The following is a 15,807-nucleotide window of genomic DNA, read 5'->3' on the forward strand; positions in this document are numbered from 1 at the left end:
CCTGGGTTTGCCCATAATGAGGAGGCTAGGGCCTCTTCAAAAACCTTCTTTTGACTTCCTTGGCTATGGCCTTGTGGCCTGGTGTCCTAATGTCCTGACTTCCTTGTCCTGATTTCCTTGTACCACTGGTGCCACTGCTTGCCACTCCTATGTGGGCCAGCTACGCTTCCCTTTGCGGTGCTCGCTGCCCTTGCCAGAAGTAAAATAAAGAGGTTTTCCGTGGTCCGCTGCAGGGAGAGCACGGTGACAGTGAGCAGATCGCACTTGATAGCCTCATATGGCCATTGCTGAAGGATGCTGCACTTTCTCACTTTTGCCCCTGTCCACCCATGCCCTGCTGTCCGCTAGCCCCTTTGGGTCCCTGCATCTTGGTTTCGCAGAGAGCTCGCAATGGGTTGGGTGCCGGGTGCCGTGTGCTGATATTTTCACGATGAGCTGCGCTATGCTGTGTGCTTACTTCAATTTTCAGACTTCAGAAATGCTGCTGCTTTTTCTTAGTACAGGAGCTCCATTGTTACGTTGTTTTTAGCGTTAGCAATGATGCGGCGCGACAGCTGGCAGCTAATCGGCACGGAACAGATCCGCGGTCCGCCCCCAACAATGGAACGGAATGGCTCCAAGCTCTGCGGTCAGCTCCGTGGTCGGCTCCCGGGCCGTATTATCACTAGGCCTGGGCGAAGCACTACGCTCCGCTCGCGGAGGTTGCGAAGTTTTTGCAACTTCGCACTACGCGAGCGGCACGTAGCACAGTGCGAACATGCGTAGTGCAGCGTAGCGTAGTGCAGCGCTCATTTTTTGCTTGTTCGCGGTCCTGAACGTCATGTTCGCGACCACGAGCAAGCAAAATGACATCCCGGCGAGATTCTTGCTTGTTCGCAGTCCTGAACGTCATGTTCGCGACCACGAGCAAGCAACGCTCAACGCGAGGAGGTCAGGTTTTTCATTGTGAGTGGTTGCGCATGCTCGCGACCGCTCTCAATGAGAAACTACCTGTTCGCGTTGAGAAAGCTGCCGCTCGAGTAATAATCTCCTCGAGCAGCATAAAACTACAGCTCGCACTGTGCAAGATGCCGTTTTCAATGCTTGCACAGTGCCGGATGCTTGTTCGCACTGTGCAATCATTGAAAACACATCTTGCACAGTGCGAACATGCTACTACGCAGCTCGCGTAGTGCTACGTGAAGTTCGCGTAGTGCGAAGTGCACTTCGCGTAGCTTCGCGTAGCACTACTTCGCGAACTACGCCCACCCCTAATTATCACCCCCTCACCTCTTCCGCCTCTTCCAGCCGCCGCCGCTCCCTTCCGCCGCCGCTACCTCCTCTCCTCACCACGTCTCCACATGGTGCACATTGCTTCAGACGCGTCTCGTGGTTCAACAACAGCACAACTACTGGTTAGAGCCTCCTCCTTCAGAACTAGCAGTCTCCCTTGCACACTTGCCTGCTTGCTCTCGCCACATCATGCCACACGTTTCACCGCCTTTCCCATTTTTGACTCTGTAGTTTGTGGTATTTCATGGGACCCTCTGCGGAGAATGGTGCAGCCAGGCGGCACCCGCCACTCAACTCCGTATTCTGGAGGTTCTGGAGAGCGGCTCCACACTTGAACCCAGCTCCATGCTGGCCTTGCAGGATCTGCAACGTTGTGGTGGCTGAGGCAGAACCCTGTTGCTCACGATCCGGTTCAATTTTGGGCAGGGCTTTGCCACCTCAGCTGCTGCTCTGGTTTGGCCCGTGCCGGCTTCTTGACCGGCTTACAGACAGCGAGGCCACAAGACTGTGCGGCTGCAGGTCAGGGACTCCGCCTGGGGTCTCCCTCCCCCCCCCCCCCCCCCCTCTCCGCCCTCTGAGGAATGCCAATCAGCGAGCCGATGGGGCCAGTGAGGCTGGTGGGTGGGGGTCAAAGGGGGACAACGTAGCTGTGGGGAACCGTGGTGTTAAGGAACCAGCGGGCCCCCAGTGGACTTTGAGTCTAAGCCAGAGAAGGGGCTCACTGCAACTCCACGCTCCTTGCTCCCAAGAGCGCAGGTTAAGTTACGGCTCAGCTCAGGCACACTCGATCAATCGCAAAGTGAGCAGCTACATACAATACTAATGTTTGATGCTTCACTGTATTTATCCTCGTGGCGAGACAACATGCCTGACCTTTTTAACATTCTCATATTGCTAAATGATATTAAAAAAATACCTTTCAAGCACAGACTAAACATTGATGAAAGACTGGAGTGTGTCTCTTCCTAATATTCCCAGCAATTCCTTGAATGTGGAATCCTAATACTTACCAGTGTGATGAATTCCTTTTGCAAAATATATATATATATATATATATATATATATATATATATATATATATATATATATATATATATATTTTATTAGTGTAGGTACGTTATTAAATACAGGGTCAAACAACTTATTTGAGAAATCAAAACAAATCATAGTACAATATGGGCACATAAATAAGCGGACAACAAAACCTATAATAATGATCTAAATCATCCATCGAAATGACAAAACCAAGTTTAATTACCCAAATTTCTGTAATACTCTGAACTTTCAATAGAGTTAGTGCGATGAGTCCTCACCCAATATACTGGGATGATTCCTGATTACCTTGGTATGTTTTGCGTTCCCCTACACAGGTGTGCAATTGTTCACTGAGAATGCCTACATCCTTATCTTAAACTTTTAAGGCAATATGGCATTACTAAACATTGGAGTTTCTTGAAGTAAATTTTTAAAGAAATATTTCAATTGGAAGAAAAATTCTATTATTTTAAATGTTAGAATTGGTTAAATGTTTTCTGTTGATGTTGGTAGGTGATGGGCAAAAAGGCAGAGGTGTGAAGCATTTGAGTAGTAGCATTTTGAAAAATACATATGCCATAAAGGTAAAATGCAACTTAAAAATAAAGTTGGAATACCTAATTGGAGTTTAAACAACCTCTTCAAAATGATTAAGGAAGAAAAGCAAATTCTTTGTATGTGAGGAAATCCCAAAAGACCTATAACATTTTATTTAAAACTTCCAAATATGCATATAACCTTCATAAGAAGCCAATAAAACCACACGTTTCCTACCCAAAAAACGAAAGTATTACCACCACAAATATTGATTTGCACAGTGCCCCAAAAACGTTGCCAGGGAAGACATGGCTTGGCAGTTCGGGCTGGACTGTTCCCATGAGACACAGGGTCAAGACTGATTTGCATATGTCTGAACTGGGGCGGTGTGGTGAGCAAAATAACGATGGATTAAACCCAGATCTGTGACTGGGGGTGAATGTTTTGCCATTGTGCAACATTCCGTCCATCAATTGTTGTTTTTGCATAGGTTATTTGGCAGCATAAACCTTCCTGCAAAAAATTCTGGTGAATGGCATCAAGCTTCATCTACACCAAATGGAATTATCAATTGGGGTGAGTGACATCCCACCTGGAAAAATAATCACAACCCTTAACATTGTGAACCCATCAGACTCGCTAAATGAACCTGAGCACAACCCCGTAGTAGCTATAAGATATAGGCAGTAATAAAATTAAAATTAAAACCAGATCCCACACCGAATTAGAATCCTGATTAAGATGTCATTTTTTTATAATATTTGTAGAGCGCGCGCTGTTACCAAACGGTGTCCTGGCGCTGTAATAATAGCTCCCCTAGCCTAAGCCTCCTATTTAATTAATGAACAGCCAAGTTTTCAGACTTTTACGGAAGGTCATCAAGTCAGTTATCTGCCTAAGAGCCAAAGGTAGAGCATTCCAGGCTGTTGCTGCCCCCAGGACGAAGCTTCTGCCTCCCCAATTGCCTCCTAATTGAACAACATTACACCAAGTAAGGAGAACTGGAGATATGATTTTTTAAGTCTGGCTAGCACTAAGCAAAAAGTGCCAATCCCAGTCAGTGGTTTGGTAGACCAGAATCTAGGTGCAATGTGACAGACTGCTTTGAGGATGGAATCTGATACACCAATCCGGTTCGTCCTGATAAAGATTATACCTTTGTACTTAGATTTTCTTAATTCACACAGGAGTAGTCTTCTAAAGACCCCCTTGGACACTCGAGGAGGCAAAGGGTTTTGGGCAGAGACTGGGCAACCAGGTCCAGTCCAGGTCCAGATCCTACTAGTCAGCTGAGCAGTTGCGAGACGAGGCATCTTATCTTTTTGTGTCTCTGTAGCTTTAACAGGAGGTCCATCTTATGACTGTGGAGTCCTCTTCTTTGTACTGGGTACAAGAGAGCAGGTCTAGTACTTTAGGATTCTTGTCATGTTGCAGGCACCATTTGCAGTACTCATGGAATCTTCTTCTGGTCTGGGAGTGTTCTGAAGTAGGTGCCAGGAGAGGCCACATTTATGCCTGGCACGAGCTCGTATATGGGAATGCCCTACCCAATTTTGGTAAATGTTCCCTTGTCCAGCCCTCCCCACTGATGTTTTCTAGATGGCAGAAGTTTTTGATCACTCTAAACTTGTGCTATGGGGCTAGGGGTGTGTTTTGGGAGAATACCTTGAGTAATCCTCCTCTTTTCCCACACACATTCCTAAAATCCAGTTTGGGGCAGTTGCTGTACTTCTGCTAAACAAAGGGATAGATATCTAGCAGTATAAAGCGGGGCCAACTAGTCATTGGACATACTCTTTCAAGTGCACCCCCAGTGCTCTATATAAACCCAGCAGATCTCTCAAGCAGGGTTTTGACATTAAAGCAGGATTTGACACTGTAAGGTCAAAATGGGTGCTCTTAGCCCCCCTCTCTGCAAATTGAGAGGTTGAGAGGTGTGGTCTCTTCCCATACAGGTCAGTCTGTTAGCTCCTGGGAGGCATCTCACACCTTTATCACACCTACTTACATTATCGTTACTGGCTTGCAGAAGTGGGAGAGCAAATACAAAGTTATCCCCTGGGAGCTAAAGGCAGGTCAGAGTTAACTTTCTGAAAGTTACTTTTCCTTAACATTTATTAAAAATCCAATTTCCCCATTGAATTTTATGTTAAATAACTAATAAACAATAGTTAATTATTTATCTAGCTAGACACATTCCTGAGACCTAGTACTAGGAATCGAAATCTGTACTCTGGTTTTATACATAGGACAGCTAGGTCTGTGCCGGTGAAAAACTGATTTTAGGTGCTAGTCACTGTAAGGACATGTTAACATTAAATGTATATATTCTACTTTTAAATACATTTCATTCTGCCTTGTGGGTGACCAGGACTCCATAGGGGTGATCAAATATTTAACAGGATGGTTTTGACTTGTGAAATGGATTCAATTTAACTGGTCAGATTGCAGTTATTACACTGCTACAGTGGTAGACCTGAAGCCATATTTATTCACCGGCGCATACGTACATGGCACAATAGGTTCTGCAATCCACTAGTGGCTTAACTTGCAGGCCTTGGGTACACTTTGGACTTGTACTAGGAACTTAGAGGTACGCTAAATATACCAATTTGGAATATGTTAATTTGACCGTGTTTGAAGGAGGAGCATGGACCCTTACTACTGGTTAGCAGGAAGAAAGTGCAGAGATTTGTAAATTCCCCAGAAATATAGGGTGCAAGAGCAGACAAAAAAGCAAGAGTTAAAGGCAGAAGGCATAGTCCCTACAACATTCAGCACACAATCTTTAAAAAAAATCATTAAATCGTTGTAACTGCTTCTTGAAAGACTTCTTTAAGAAAATATATTGAAAATTGAAATGCTACTTGTTAGTACTATAATTGTGTTTGAATTAGTTTTAGTTGGAAATGGTATAATAGTTATTCAAATGGGTTTAATTACACTGGTTAATCCAACCACACAGTATAAAATTTAATTCTGTGATAATTGTATAATCCTCATTTATATTTAACTTTGTAAATTGTTAAAAATAAGCACTGTGCTAAGTCTCTTGAAGTACTATTTTTGAACATCATTGTGTGGTGTGAAGTGGGGTTGCTTGTATTTCCTGATATAGTCCCCAAATCTACATTTATTTTGGTTAGTAACCAGTGAGTAATATGTACATGTTTTAGAATGGTTGACTTCTTGCTCCTTTAGTATGCTTTCACAATGGCAGATTAAATTCTGTTGATTATGAAGGATTTTTATTAATACTGCTTTATCTAATGCATGTATGATGGTATTAAAAAAAAGTAGTGGAAAATAACCATGTAAAATAAGTTTTTCACTGGTCAAGAAAATAGTGTTCCTCAGCAAGATTTTCCTAGATTTTTACAAACGTGAATGTTTTGCTTCCGTAGGGTGAAAGGAATGAATCCGCTCCTGTCAGTGAGGAAGCTGCTGATAATGATGCAAGGGTAAGCTTTGTCCGAACTACCAGACTTCATGAATATGCTTGTATTACCTTGGTCTCTGAAAATAAGTGCATAGAATGTCTCTTCCCAACACTCTGAACTGACCGTACACATCTGGTGAGCTTCATAAATGTACAGGAAGGTCATACCACGAGTATGCCCTTTTCAGCCTGTTACAAGCACAGCAAAGCAGCAAGCTGGTGCCCATTGCGGTGTTGTGCATTGGGTTTCTTGAGCCATCTGAAAATGAAGACCTGACAGGGGAGAGGAGTTGGCCTAACGGCTAGGGCGCTCGACCTCGGACCTGGGGTTCTGGGTTCGAGTCTCGGTAACGACGCCAAAACCTCCTGTGATTCTGGGCAAATCACTTAATCTCCCCGTGCCTAAAATGAAAGTGTCCTCATATAACGTAACTGGAAAATATGTAAAGCGCTCTGATACCTGATTCGGTTCGGGTCTAGTTTGCGCTATATAAAACTCTGCAAAAAAAACAAAAAAACAATGGCATTACAGGATCTGACCGTGCATAAATTTGCATTTACATGTGTCCCTGGGGGTGGAACTGGGAATGTGCACTCCACCACTTGGGTATTTCATGAGTAGTGGAGTAAAGAATATACATTGCAGGCCAGGTATAGATCTGTTCCCTGGTACAATTGGCTTCCCCTGAGGTAAACCGGAACTTGGTTAGAACTACTGTAGGAGAAGGTGAGGAGCACCATTCCCAAATTCCACCACATCCATTTAAATGAGGACTGCCCTGGAATGTATTTCATATGCAACCCTGGTCACTCAGTGCATGCTCAGTGCATGCTCAGTACATGCTCAGTGTATGCTCAGTGCATGCGTGCATGCTGAGTGAGTCCACTGCGCTAAGGGAGCCACTCACACTTGAGGTATGGTATGGCACCCCTTGCCAAAGCACTCCCTCTCCCCTTTTTGGGAAGGATCCAGTATGTAGACAATGGAGTCTCAGAGACCTCTCTGAGCGAGTCCACTGCGTAAAGGGAGCCTCTCGCAATAGAGATAGGAAAGGGATATCACTTCCCCTGGGATCACAGCTTACTGGACTTTGGACGTTGCCTTGACTCGTCTACCGGTTTGTGTCCCCGTCACCCTTCCCCTCTTCTCCCCATGCTGTGACTCTCCCCCTCCCCTCCTCTTTCCCACCTTCATTATCTGTCGATTTCCTCTACTCCAACCCCCCCTGAATCTCTCACCTTGCCTTCTTTTCCCCTTACGTATTTGTGCTTATTGTTTATCTCAACCTTACAAGTAACTATGTTGCCATGCTCTAAGAACTATGTAACCTTTGTAACGATGTAACCTGTAACTATGATCTGATGCTCATGTAAAGCGCTCTGATACCTCCGGGTCTAGCCAGCGCTATATAAAACAAAAATAAATCAAACAAAGAAACTATGTAATGACAGTGTGCCAGTTTGAAAGCTTGTTCACAATAGTTACCAAAGGTCAGTGGAATTCTTTACCATTGTGTAGTTACAAAGGGATTATCTTCAAGCACCTATGTGTAACAAACTGTCACAAGTCACCATTTTGACTCCTCTTATTTTAACTATAACAAAATATATCTTTGAAGATCTGTTTCAAAGTTCTAGTTCTTCTCCACTGCAAGGGCATTGTGCACTGAATCCCTCTGGAAAAGTTAACCTTGCAGAGAAAAGGTTTCCAGCATGAATTATGAGAAACCTGCAGGTAGCATAAATCTCGCTCCATGGGTCTAGAACGAGGCGATTTGGTTCTAGCAGCATGGAAATTTAAGTTCCACTGAAAAAATAATTGTCAACAAAACTGTGAAAAGTACGCAAAGAGCAAGCACTACGAACTTGGCAAAACTGTAGCCTAAAAAAAAAAATCTTTGTGCACCAACTCACATCGTAGGGGTAGATAAATATTAGATATTCAACTATAAGAAGTGTTTTATTCTAATTAAACCCCTACTTAATCTTGGAAGGATGTGGCACCACATATAAATGAACTGCATATGTAAGGGGCATAAGTAATCGTACAACAAGTTTAGCACAGTTAAAATATTCAAAGCCATAGTTTTCATCTAACGAGAATCGTGGGATTCGAGTACACACAATGCATGACTATACAGGGACGTGTCAAAATGTGCATTACTAAAGAATGATGCATTATGGAGTTAGAACCTTGAACAATGCACTCCCCAATACAACAATGTAACCAAATGTCCTGCATCGGCTTCCTGTCTAAATGTATTAAAATGTTTGCCTCAGATGTAGTTGGATAAGATATTTATGTCTCCTACGTGGGGTAACACAAAGACAAAATGTGGGGTTGCTATTTGGTCTGCACATCATTTGACATTCTTAGTCTAGATAGAAAATTTCAACTGAATTGGTATGAGGTGCTAAAAACGGCATCTTAATACCCACCAACCAGGGTAAATTTATCTCTAGACCTATAACAGTCTGGAGCAATACTTAATCACAATAAACCAAAGCACACTCAGTCACTATATCTATAATCCAATCGCAAGAAGCAGAGGAAATTGCCCCTCGTTGTGTATATATCCAATGTGTCCTTATTCTGGTATCCTTTAGACAAGGCTTCAAGAAGTACTTCAATCACACTACCAAATCAGGTTTTTCAACTTTTATTTCCCAAAAAAAAGCGAAGAAACCGCAGCAGCTGACGCGCCTTTCACCCAAAGGGCTTTTTCAAGGCTCCAAACTTTTCCTGTTACTGACAATAATGGTTGTTGTAAGACAGACACGCAGTTTGTTGAAAGGATTTCTTCCATGTGGAATAGAATTTACTCTGCTCCTTGCAATTGGATTATAGATATAGTGACTGTGTGCTTTGGTATATTATCCTACGTGGCGTACACAATTTGAGATGTATCTCTTATTTTATTTTTGTTGCAATGGCTGTATTGAGACCAAGTATTGCTTCAGCGTGGCTCGATCAGTCACCACCCACATTTCAACAGTGGTTAGCCAAGATTTTAAATATATATAATCTGGAAAAGGCAATCTATGCTAGAAAAGGAAAAAAGGGGAGGAAACTGGGACTGAAAATATGGGAACCAATATCAATTTGGAGGGAGGAAGTATAAGTCCTTGTTTGGGAATAAGTGGGTGGATTTATTAGAGATATATGACGATTGGCCTCTTGGGTTTGTATTAAATATAAGTGATTTTTTTTTCTCTTTTTTTTTTTTTCTTTTTCTCTGATCATTCTGTTTTTTGATAGGTTGGTGATAACGATATATTGGACAATATTCATTATTCTATTTTCCTGTATGTATTGCATATCTGGTCTTTGTTCGTATTTTCTTTGTGTAGAAAAATCAATTGTAAATAATGTGCTCCACACCCCTGGGTTAGGGGGTAAAAAAAATTATGTTAAAAATCTAATAAAAATATTTTAAAAAGAGATTTATCTCTTGTGTAATTGGCAACATGTCACAGGGAGGTCTTTGTAGTGTTCAAGGTTAGTTCTGTTCAAGGTCCTGCGTCTAACTTTTCTTCATGCCTGAATCCCGACTGGTATCTTATGTAGATTGGTAGAGCGCAGTAGTTTCCCATCAGGGTATCCAGGCGTTGAGCAGGTGAATGTGCATATAGTCTCTGTGGAGTTACTCACAGAACTAGGTCTTCACCTTCTTGTGGAACCGAAGAAGTAAGTGTCCATCAGGGAGAGGGTGAGTTGGGTGTTGTCGCTGTATGAGATGGAGATGCTTTGGGATCGGATGATGTTGGCTAGTGGCATCATATGGACTTTCAAGAAGGTGAGCCTGAGTGTTGAACCCTTGGGAACTTCATTGGTCAGTTTCTTGGTCTCTGATGTGCTGTGAATGCTGACATAACTCTGGTTTCTTACTGCGAGTAAGAAGCACACCCAGTTGAGTGTCGATCCTTGGTTGCCAGTCTTGGAGTCTCTAATCTAAGTGTAGTGAGAGACCAGGCCAAAGGCTGAGGACTGGTCTAGTAGAATGAAGAATTTTTTTCTCTGTGGGTCAGGATGGTCCTGATGTCAATGGCTCCAGTGAGTGCTGTTTTAGTGCTATGGTTTTTTTTTTTTTTGCGGAACCTGATGGATTGTCGTGTAGTAGATTGTCAAGCTCAAAGTGGGTTGAGAGCTGCTTGTTATTGAACTTCTCCATCACTTTGGCTCGGTGCAGGAGCAAGGGTATTAGTTGTAAGTTGCATAGTACAGGTTGGCTGATGGCCGGGAGTGTGGTAGATGTGATGGGTGTAGATATGTGAGCGGGCGGTGCTAATTGGTGACTTTCCTAGGTTGTAGATGTGATGGGGGCATGGATCCGTGGTGACCCCCTGAAAGGATGGTCCCCATAGCCGTTGCTGTGTTCGTTTCTCTGGTGAGGGGTGTCCATTTGGTCAGGCAGTTATCTTGGTTGGTGGTGAGTAGTTTGGCGAATGAGGTCTCCAGGGTCAGGATTGTGGGCAAAGTTGCTATAGATGTTAGTGATTTTGCTGTGCAAAACGTTTAAGTGGTCACTGCAAAGTTCTTGGGTGGGGTAGATGTCAACGGATGCAGAAGGTGTAGTGAAGTCCATTAGACAGAGAAGAGCTCCTTGCAGCTGTTGGAGTTTCCTTCGATGTGGTCATTGAGTGCATGTTTCGACATACTGAACTAGAAGTTATGGAAGAAGCAGACATTTAAAACTTTTTTCCTCAGAAGAAAAAATATGAAAACCTGAAAGAGAACATCAGGCAGAGGCGGGAATCGGGAACAGAATTCAACCCAAGGCTCAAGAAACAGTTGTAAGAGTGATCAGTCCACTACCAAAGCACTGTTGCAATACAAAGACCAATCTTGTGGGTCTGTTTTGATAGCACGGAAATTAAACAAAGGGACTTGACACAAACCTAATTCCAGCCACTTTGCATTGGACAAGAAATCTATCCAACCATGAGGGCAAGGCTGTGTATTTCAAGTGAAATCCAAGAAGATTGCAAACCTAAATACACCTAGTACCTGGAGTCACATGACCCTATTATCATTTCCCAAACACACTGGTGGGACCTCTGACACAGTTGTAAGCTAACTTCAAACCTTGTGGCGCGACATTCCACTCCAACCACCAGTCGCACAGCCAATGAAGACAAAATCTAATTCACTCCTTCATGAATTAATGTACTCCATTTTGGGAAACATGCAGCCTTTTATGAGAAGGAAGAACAAGGGAATAATGAGAAATTTATGAAAAACATGGATTAAAATGGAGTAAATTAATTCATGATGGAGTACATTGGATTTTGTCCTCATTGGCTGTGTGACTGTTGCTCCATAAGTTTTGAAGTTATCCAAATGTGTGCCGTTAGGGCCGGGCACAACTCCTGTCTATACGCAAATACGTTTGCCTTAGATCATTGTGAAAAAACTGACTGAACATTTAGATGTGCATTCTGTCACTGTATATAATCACAGTTGCAAGTCAAGCCACACTTTAAGTCCTTCTCAATGGTTAATGCCAACAAAGAGCTAGAGCATAGCCACACGTGCAGTCCTTACTCTGTGATGACCAGTAAAGCTATCTGTCCCAGGTCCTGACACGTATCATTGGAAGGATGCCATGCCAACCTAAAACACTGGTAGACTACCCTACACACAACTGTAATTTGCATTGCAGCATCTTCACACCCCTTTGTGTACAAAGACTTCGTGTCTATGGTCTATCAGTGAGCGGGGCTGTGCCGTCAAACAAGAACATTTGGGGCACGCAGGCCATGACACCACACCTTTAACAAAGACCTGGTAGTCTATATTCTCTCTACACATCTGTGTTCTTCTCATCAATGTTCGTGTTAGTGTTGAAATGGTAATTAATAGGGTCAGTGAATGAATGGTGCACCAGAGTAAAGACAGATTTGTTTTAGCAGTTTTATACAGACAGTACAAAGATACTACTACAAAAATGTTCAGTTAAAACACTTTAAAACATTATAGAGCTTTGTTACAATGTCCATAACAATCTTAAAATTTGAACAAATAAGCTATTTCATCAACGATGAAAGCTATTCAGGTCTTCAGCCTCAGAGTATCCGGACGGTGCCTCAGTACAGGTAAACAGCTGTCCCGTTCCAACTTGGATTACCTCTGTTGACTCCTTCTTTTCCAAACTTCCCCATTTTCCTCAAACTGCAGACAACATTTGACCCAGCTTACTCAAAGACGCACACAAATTGTGCATTAAGATTGCAAATATGAGAGCTTGAGCTAGGAATGGAATTTGGCCTTGATATAAGGTGCTAGTTCCCCAACTTTATTGAGCGCATTGTTGATCGTGTGGTGGCAAGAATAAATCATGTTACTCCCGTTTCTAGATTGTTCCCATTGCCTTGTCAGTATCTGAAATGCCACCTTGCAGGAAATCATGTTATATACATCCTGACAAATTAGTAAATTGTGTTGTAAGGCTGTCTTTGTGTGAAGCACTGCATTTCAGATTCACGTAACCCAAGGAACATTTTGAATTGTATTTCGTTTTTGACAGAGCGAGCAGATAGTTAAAACATTTTCTACACAATTATGAGCCAAAAATCATAATTACAGAATCTGTAAGCACATGATCTGGGAAAGTCCGGGCACTGAATTTGTTTGGAAAGCACACACACTAAGCTATTCTTCTAGTAACTCAGGATGCTGAAAGTTAAGGAAATGGCTCTGGAAATGGAAAGGCTTTCGTTAAAATCCATATGATATGGGTCGAGTCTGAACTGAAACAAAAGTTGTCTTGGTCAGTGTTATTCTATATAAAATATGGTGTGGTAATGGTGGTCCAACTACGCAGCTTAAAAGAATTTCTGGGTATGTTATGTTAGTGCTATTTGTATTGCGCACGGCTGCTCCTAGATCATGCTATTCATTCTTGCTCCTGTTTACTTTATTAGGCCTTGTACGAAGCTGGAGAGAAGAGAAAAGGAACAGATGTGTCCGTATTCATTGAGATTCTTACTGCAAGAAGTTTCCCACATCTGCAAAAAGGTAGGTTGTAGATCTGCAGATACCAAGGTCTTAAATGTGAGTTCTTTTTTAGTAGATAGTTATTTAAAGCATATGCTTGATTCCATGGAGAACGTTTCTATCTTCTGTGGAAATCAGTCCGTGATTGCAGTTCCATAGTGAACTTTCCTGTAGACATCCATCCACATGACCTAGATTACAGTGTTATAGGACATAAGTTGGCAATGTAAATGCTTCTTTGGACAACTCCTAAGCTCCACATCAAAGCCATTTGGGAAAGGAGTTTTTTGGAACTAGGAATACAATATGTCAGATGACTTATCTTTACTGAAATATTTCTGCATGTAAAGAGATGCATTAATTTGAAACACAGTTTTGACTTTTCTTCTCCTCCCACACTTTGGGTTGCACGTGTTTGTAGTTCATTGTTGGACTCTTTCATGTGACCATTCTGATTTCAACATATCTTTAATTCCAACATATCTTCGAGGTAAACATAGTTATGCCCCTTTAAAAAATCTGCAGAACGGTGATCTGTCTCCTGACTATACGTTGTATGAAACATTTGTCCTGTGGCAGTAGTGGATCCTAGAGCGAGTGCATGGTGTGTGTGGGGGGAAGGGGGTGTGTCAGGGTGGGGGTAGTAAACTCCAGCATACGGCCAAACCGAGGTAAGTACAGAAATAAATAAAACCAATTGCACTGCGCGGCAATGCAGCACACGCAATGTTGTTCGTTGTATTTATTTATTTCTTTACTTGCCTTAACCCCCCCCCCCCCCGCCCTTGGGATTCACTCACTACACCGTTTTAGCTCTTATGTTTTCAAGATGAAACTGAACATGCTTTGAAAGAAAAGAAAAAAGATGTGTGGGTATATGCGGACCAGGCTTCCATGACGTAGGAGCCCACCCAGCAGAAAGTGCTCCTGTCCTGTTGGAAAAACATTTTGGCAAAATCAACCTCAGATTGTTTCGAAACGAACCCTATTGTCCTAGTGCTTTGAAAAAAAGTTTATTGTAGGAATGTGCTCTAAAAGCATTTTCCAGTTGCATAAAGCCTTTCAATAACCTGTCCTGAAGTCTGCTCTGCACTCTTTATTGTGTTGTAGTCTGTTACTTGAGGTTTGGTTGGTGTTACCCATGTTAGCAGATTTAATGCTACATCCGTACTGGTTCTAAAGCGATTCATTAAAAAAAAAAATGGGGCCGAGGTAGCAAAGTGAAAAGGTGGTAATTTAGATCTCATTGGTTTTTAAAGTTGTATGTTTTTCCAGTGCACACATTTAAACTTTAGCCGCAGAGTTTGTGACTTTTATCGAATGCATTTTTTACTTGCTCATCTGAATAATCTTTTGTTAGATTTTTTTTTCTGGAGCCTTTCTATCTTATCCACGCAAAGCAAGTGTGTGTGGTGAGTGAGAGTGCTGTTTTATCCGCCTAGGTTTTGTTTTCAATTTAGCTGCTTTTGTTATGAAACACATGTTCTAGCAATGTTGCTGAAACTTTGCGGTGCAGTAATCGTATCCCGTTTGCTAGATACTGAAGGGGTTATTTGGGGTGCCCATTTCAATTTTTTTTTACAAACTTTACATGTTCTAGCATATTTCTTATCTGTTTAGTTTTTCAGAAATACTGCAAATACAGCAAGAATGATATGAACAAGGCCATAGATCTAGAACTTAAAGGGGATATTGAAAAATGCCTAATGTCTCTTGGTAAGTAATCTTGTTCATAATCGATAAAGAAACACTATATACGTTGGCAAGGAGATTTGACATGATTCACATTTTCATTGGAAAGCATTGCACAGCGCTGCTCAACATTAGTAATGAAAGTATACCTACTTCCCAGAAGTTAGCCGTTTTTAGAGTACATACATCTTATCACAGTAAACGTAATAACCGGCACTTAGTATTCAGTCTTCCTGTTTTGTGTTCTGTGTAGGAGTTTTTGAGGAACAGTTTTCTAATGCCATACAGATATCGATTTAGATGGCACCCTGCATTCTTCAAGCACGAATGTCAAGACCGTCTCACCAGTACCTTCACTGTCTTACACTATGTACATGTGCAAGCTGAAGATGCATTTGATATTTGAATCCACCCAGTAAGCCATCATTTTGTGTTCTCTGGCACTTAAAACAGTCTGATCTTGCATAGCCTCCTGAAAATCTTCACAACCTATCTAAAAAGACTAATTGTAGAAAGCCTTCCAAAAGCACAAATGTACACCCATGTATGGAGTTTTTACTCCTAAGGAACCATCATGAAGTTTGAGGATGTCTGTATGCACCATTGTGTCTGTCCGATTGTGGGAGATCGAAGTGGCTTCCAACACTACACCATTTGTTTCTAGAAAAGCAGCGAACGACCTATGCAAATATATGCACACATGTTCATACCCATGTGTGTGACTTTTATCCATCTAGTAGGAGTTTTACATACCCAGCAGTAATATTTCACAGGTGAATCGATCAGCAAATAAACATGCAATTCACACATGTACAGCTCTCAAATTGTTTGTGTT

At 42.2% G+C, this 15,807-nt stretch overlaps 1 protein-coding gene across 1 annotated transcript in view; it reads left to right on the forward strand.

Annotated features, from left to right (window-relative positions):
* Positions 1 to 15,807, forward strand: part of LOC144818402 (annexin A1-like) — a 90,622-nt gene that overhangs the window by 65,039 nt on the left and 9,776 nt on the right. The window contains exons 8-10 of the mRNA XM_078675776.1: positions 6,249 to 6,305; positions 13,208 to 13,301; positions 14,901 to 14,996. Of these exons, the coding sequence (XP_078531902.1) occupies positions 6,249 to 6,305; positions 13,208 to 13,301; positions 14,901 to 14,996 (247 nt within the window). The remainder of the gene's footprint in view (positions 1 to 6,248; positions 6,306 to 13,207; positions 13,302 to 14,900; positions 14,997 to 15,807) is intronic.

The sequence above is a fragment of the Lissotriton helveticus genome, chromosome 2_1 (genome assembly GCF_964261635.1).
Source record: "Lissotriton helveticus chromosome 2_1, aLisHel1.1, whole genome shotgun sequence".
NCBI lineage: Eukaryota > Metazoa > Chordata > Amphibia > Caudata > Salamandridae > Lissotriton > Lissotriton helveticus.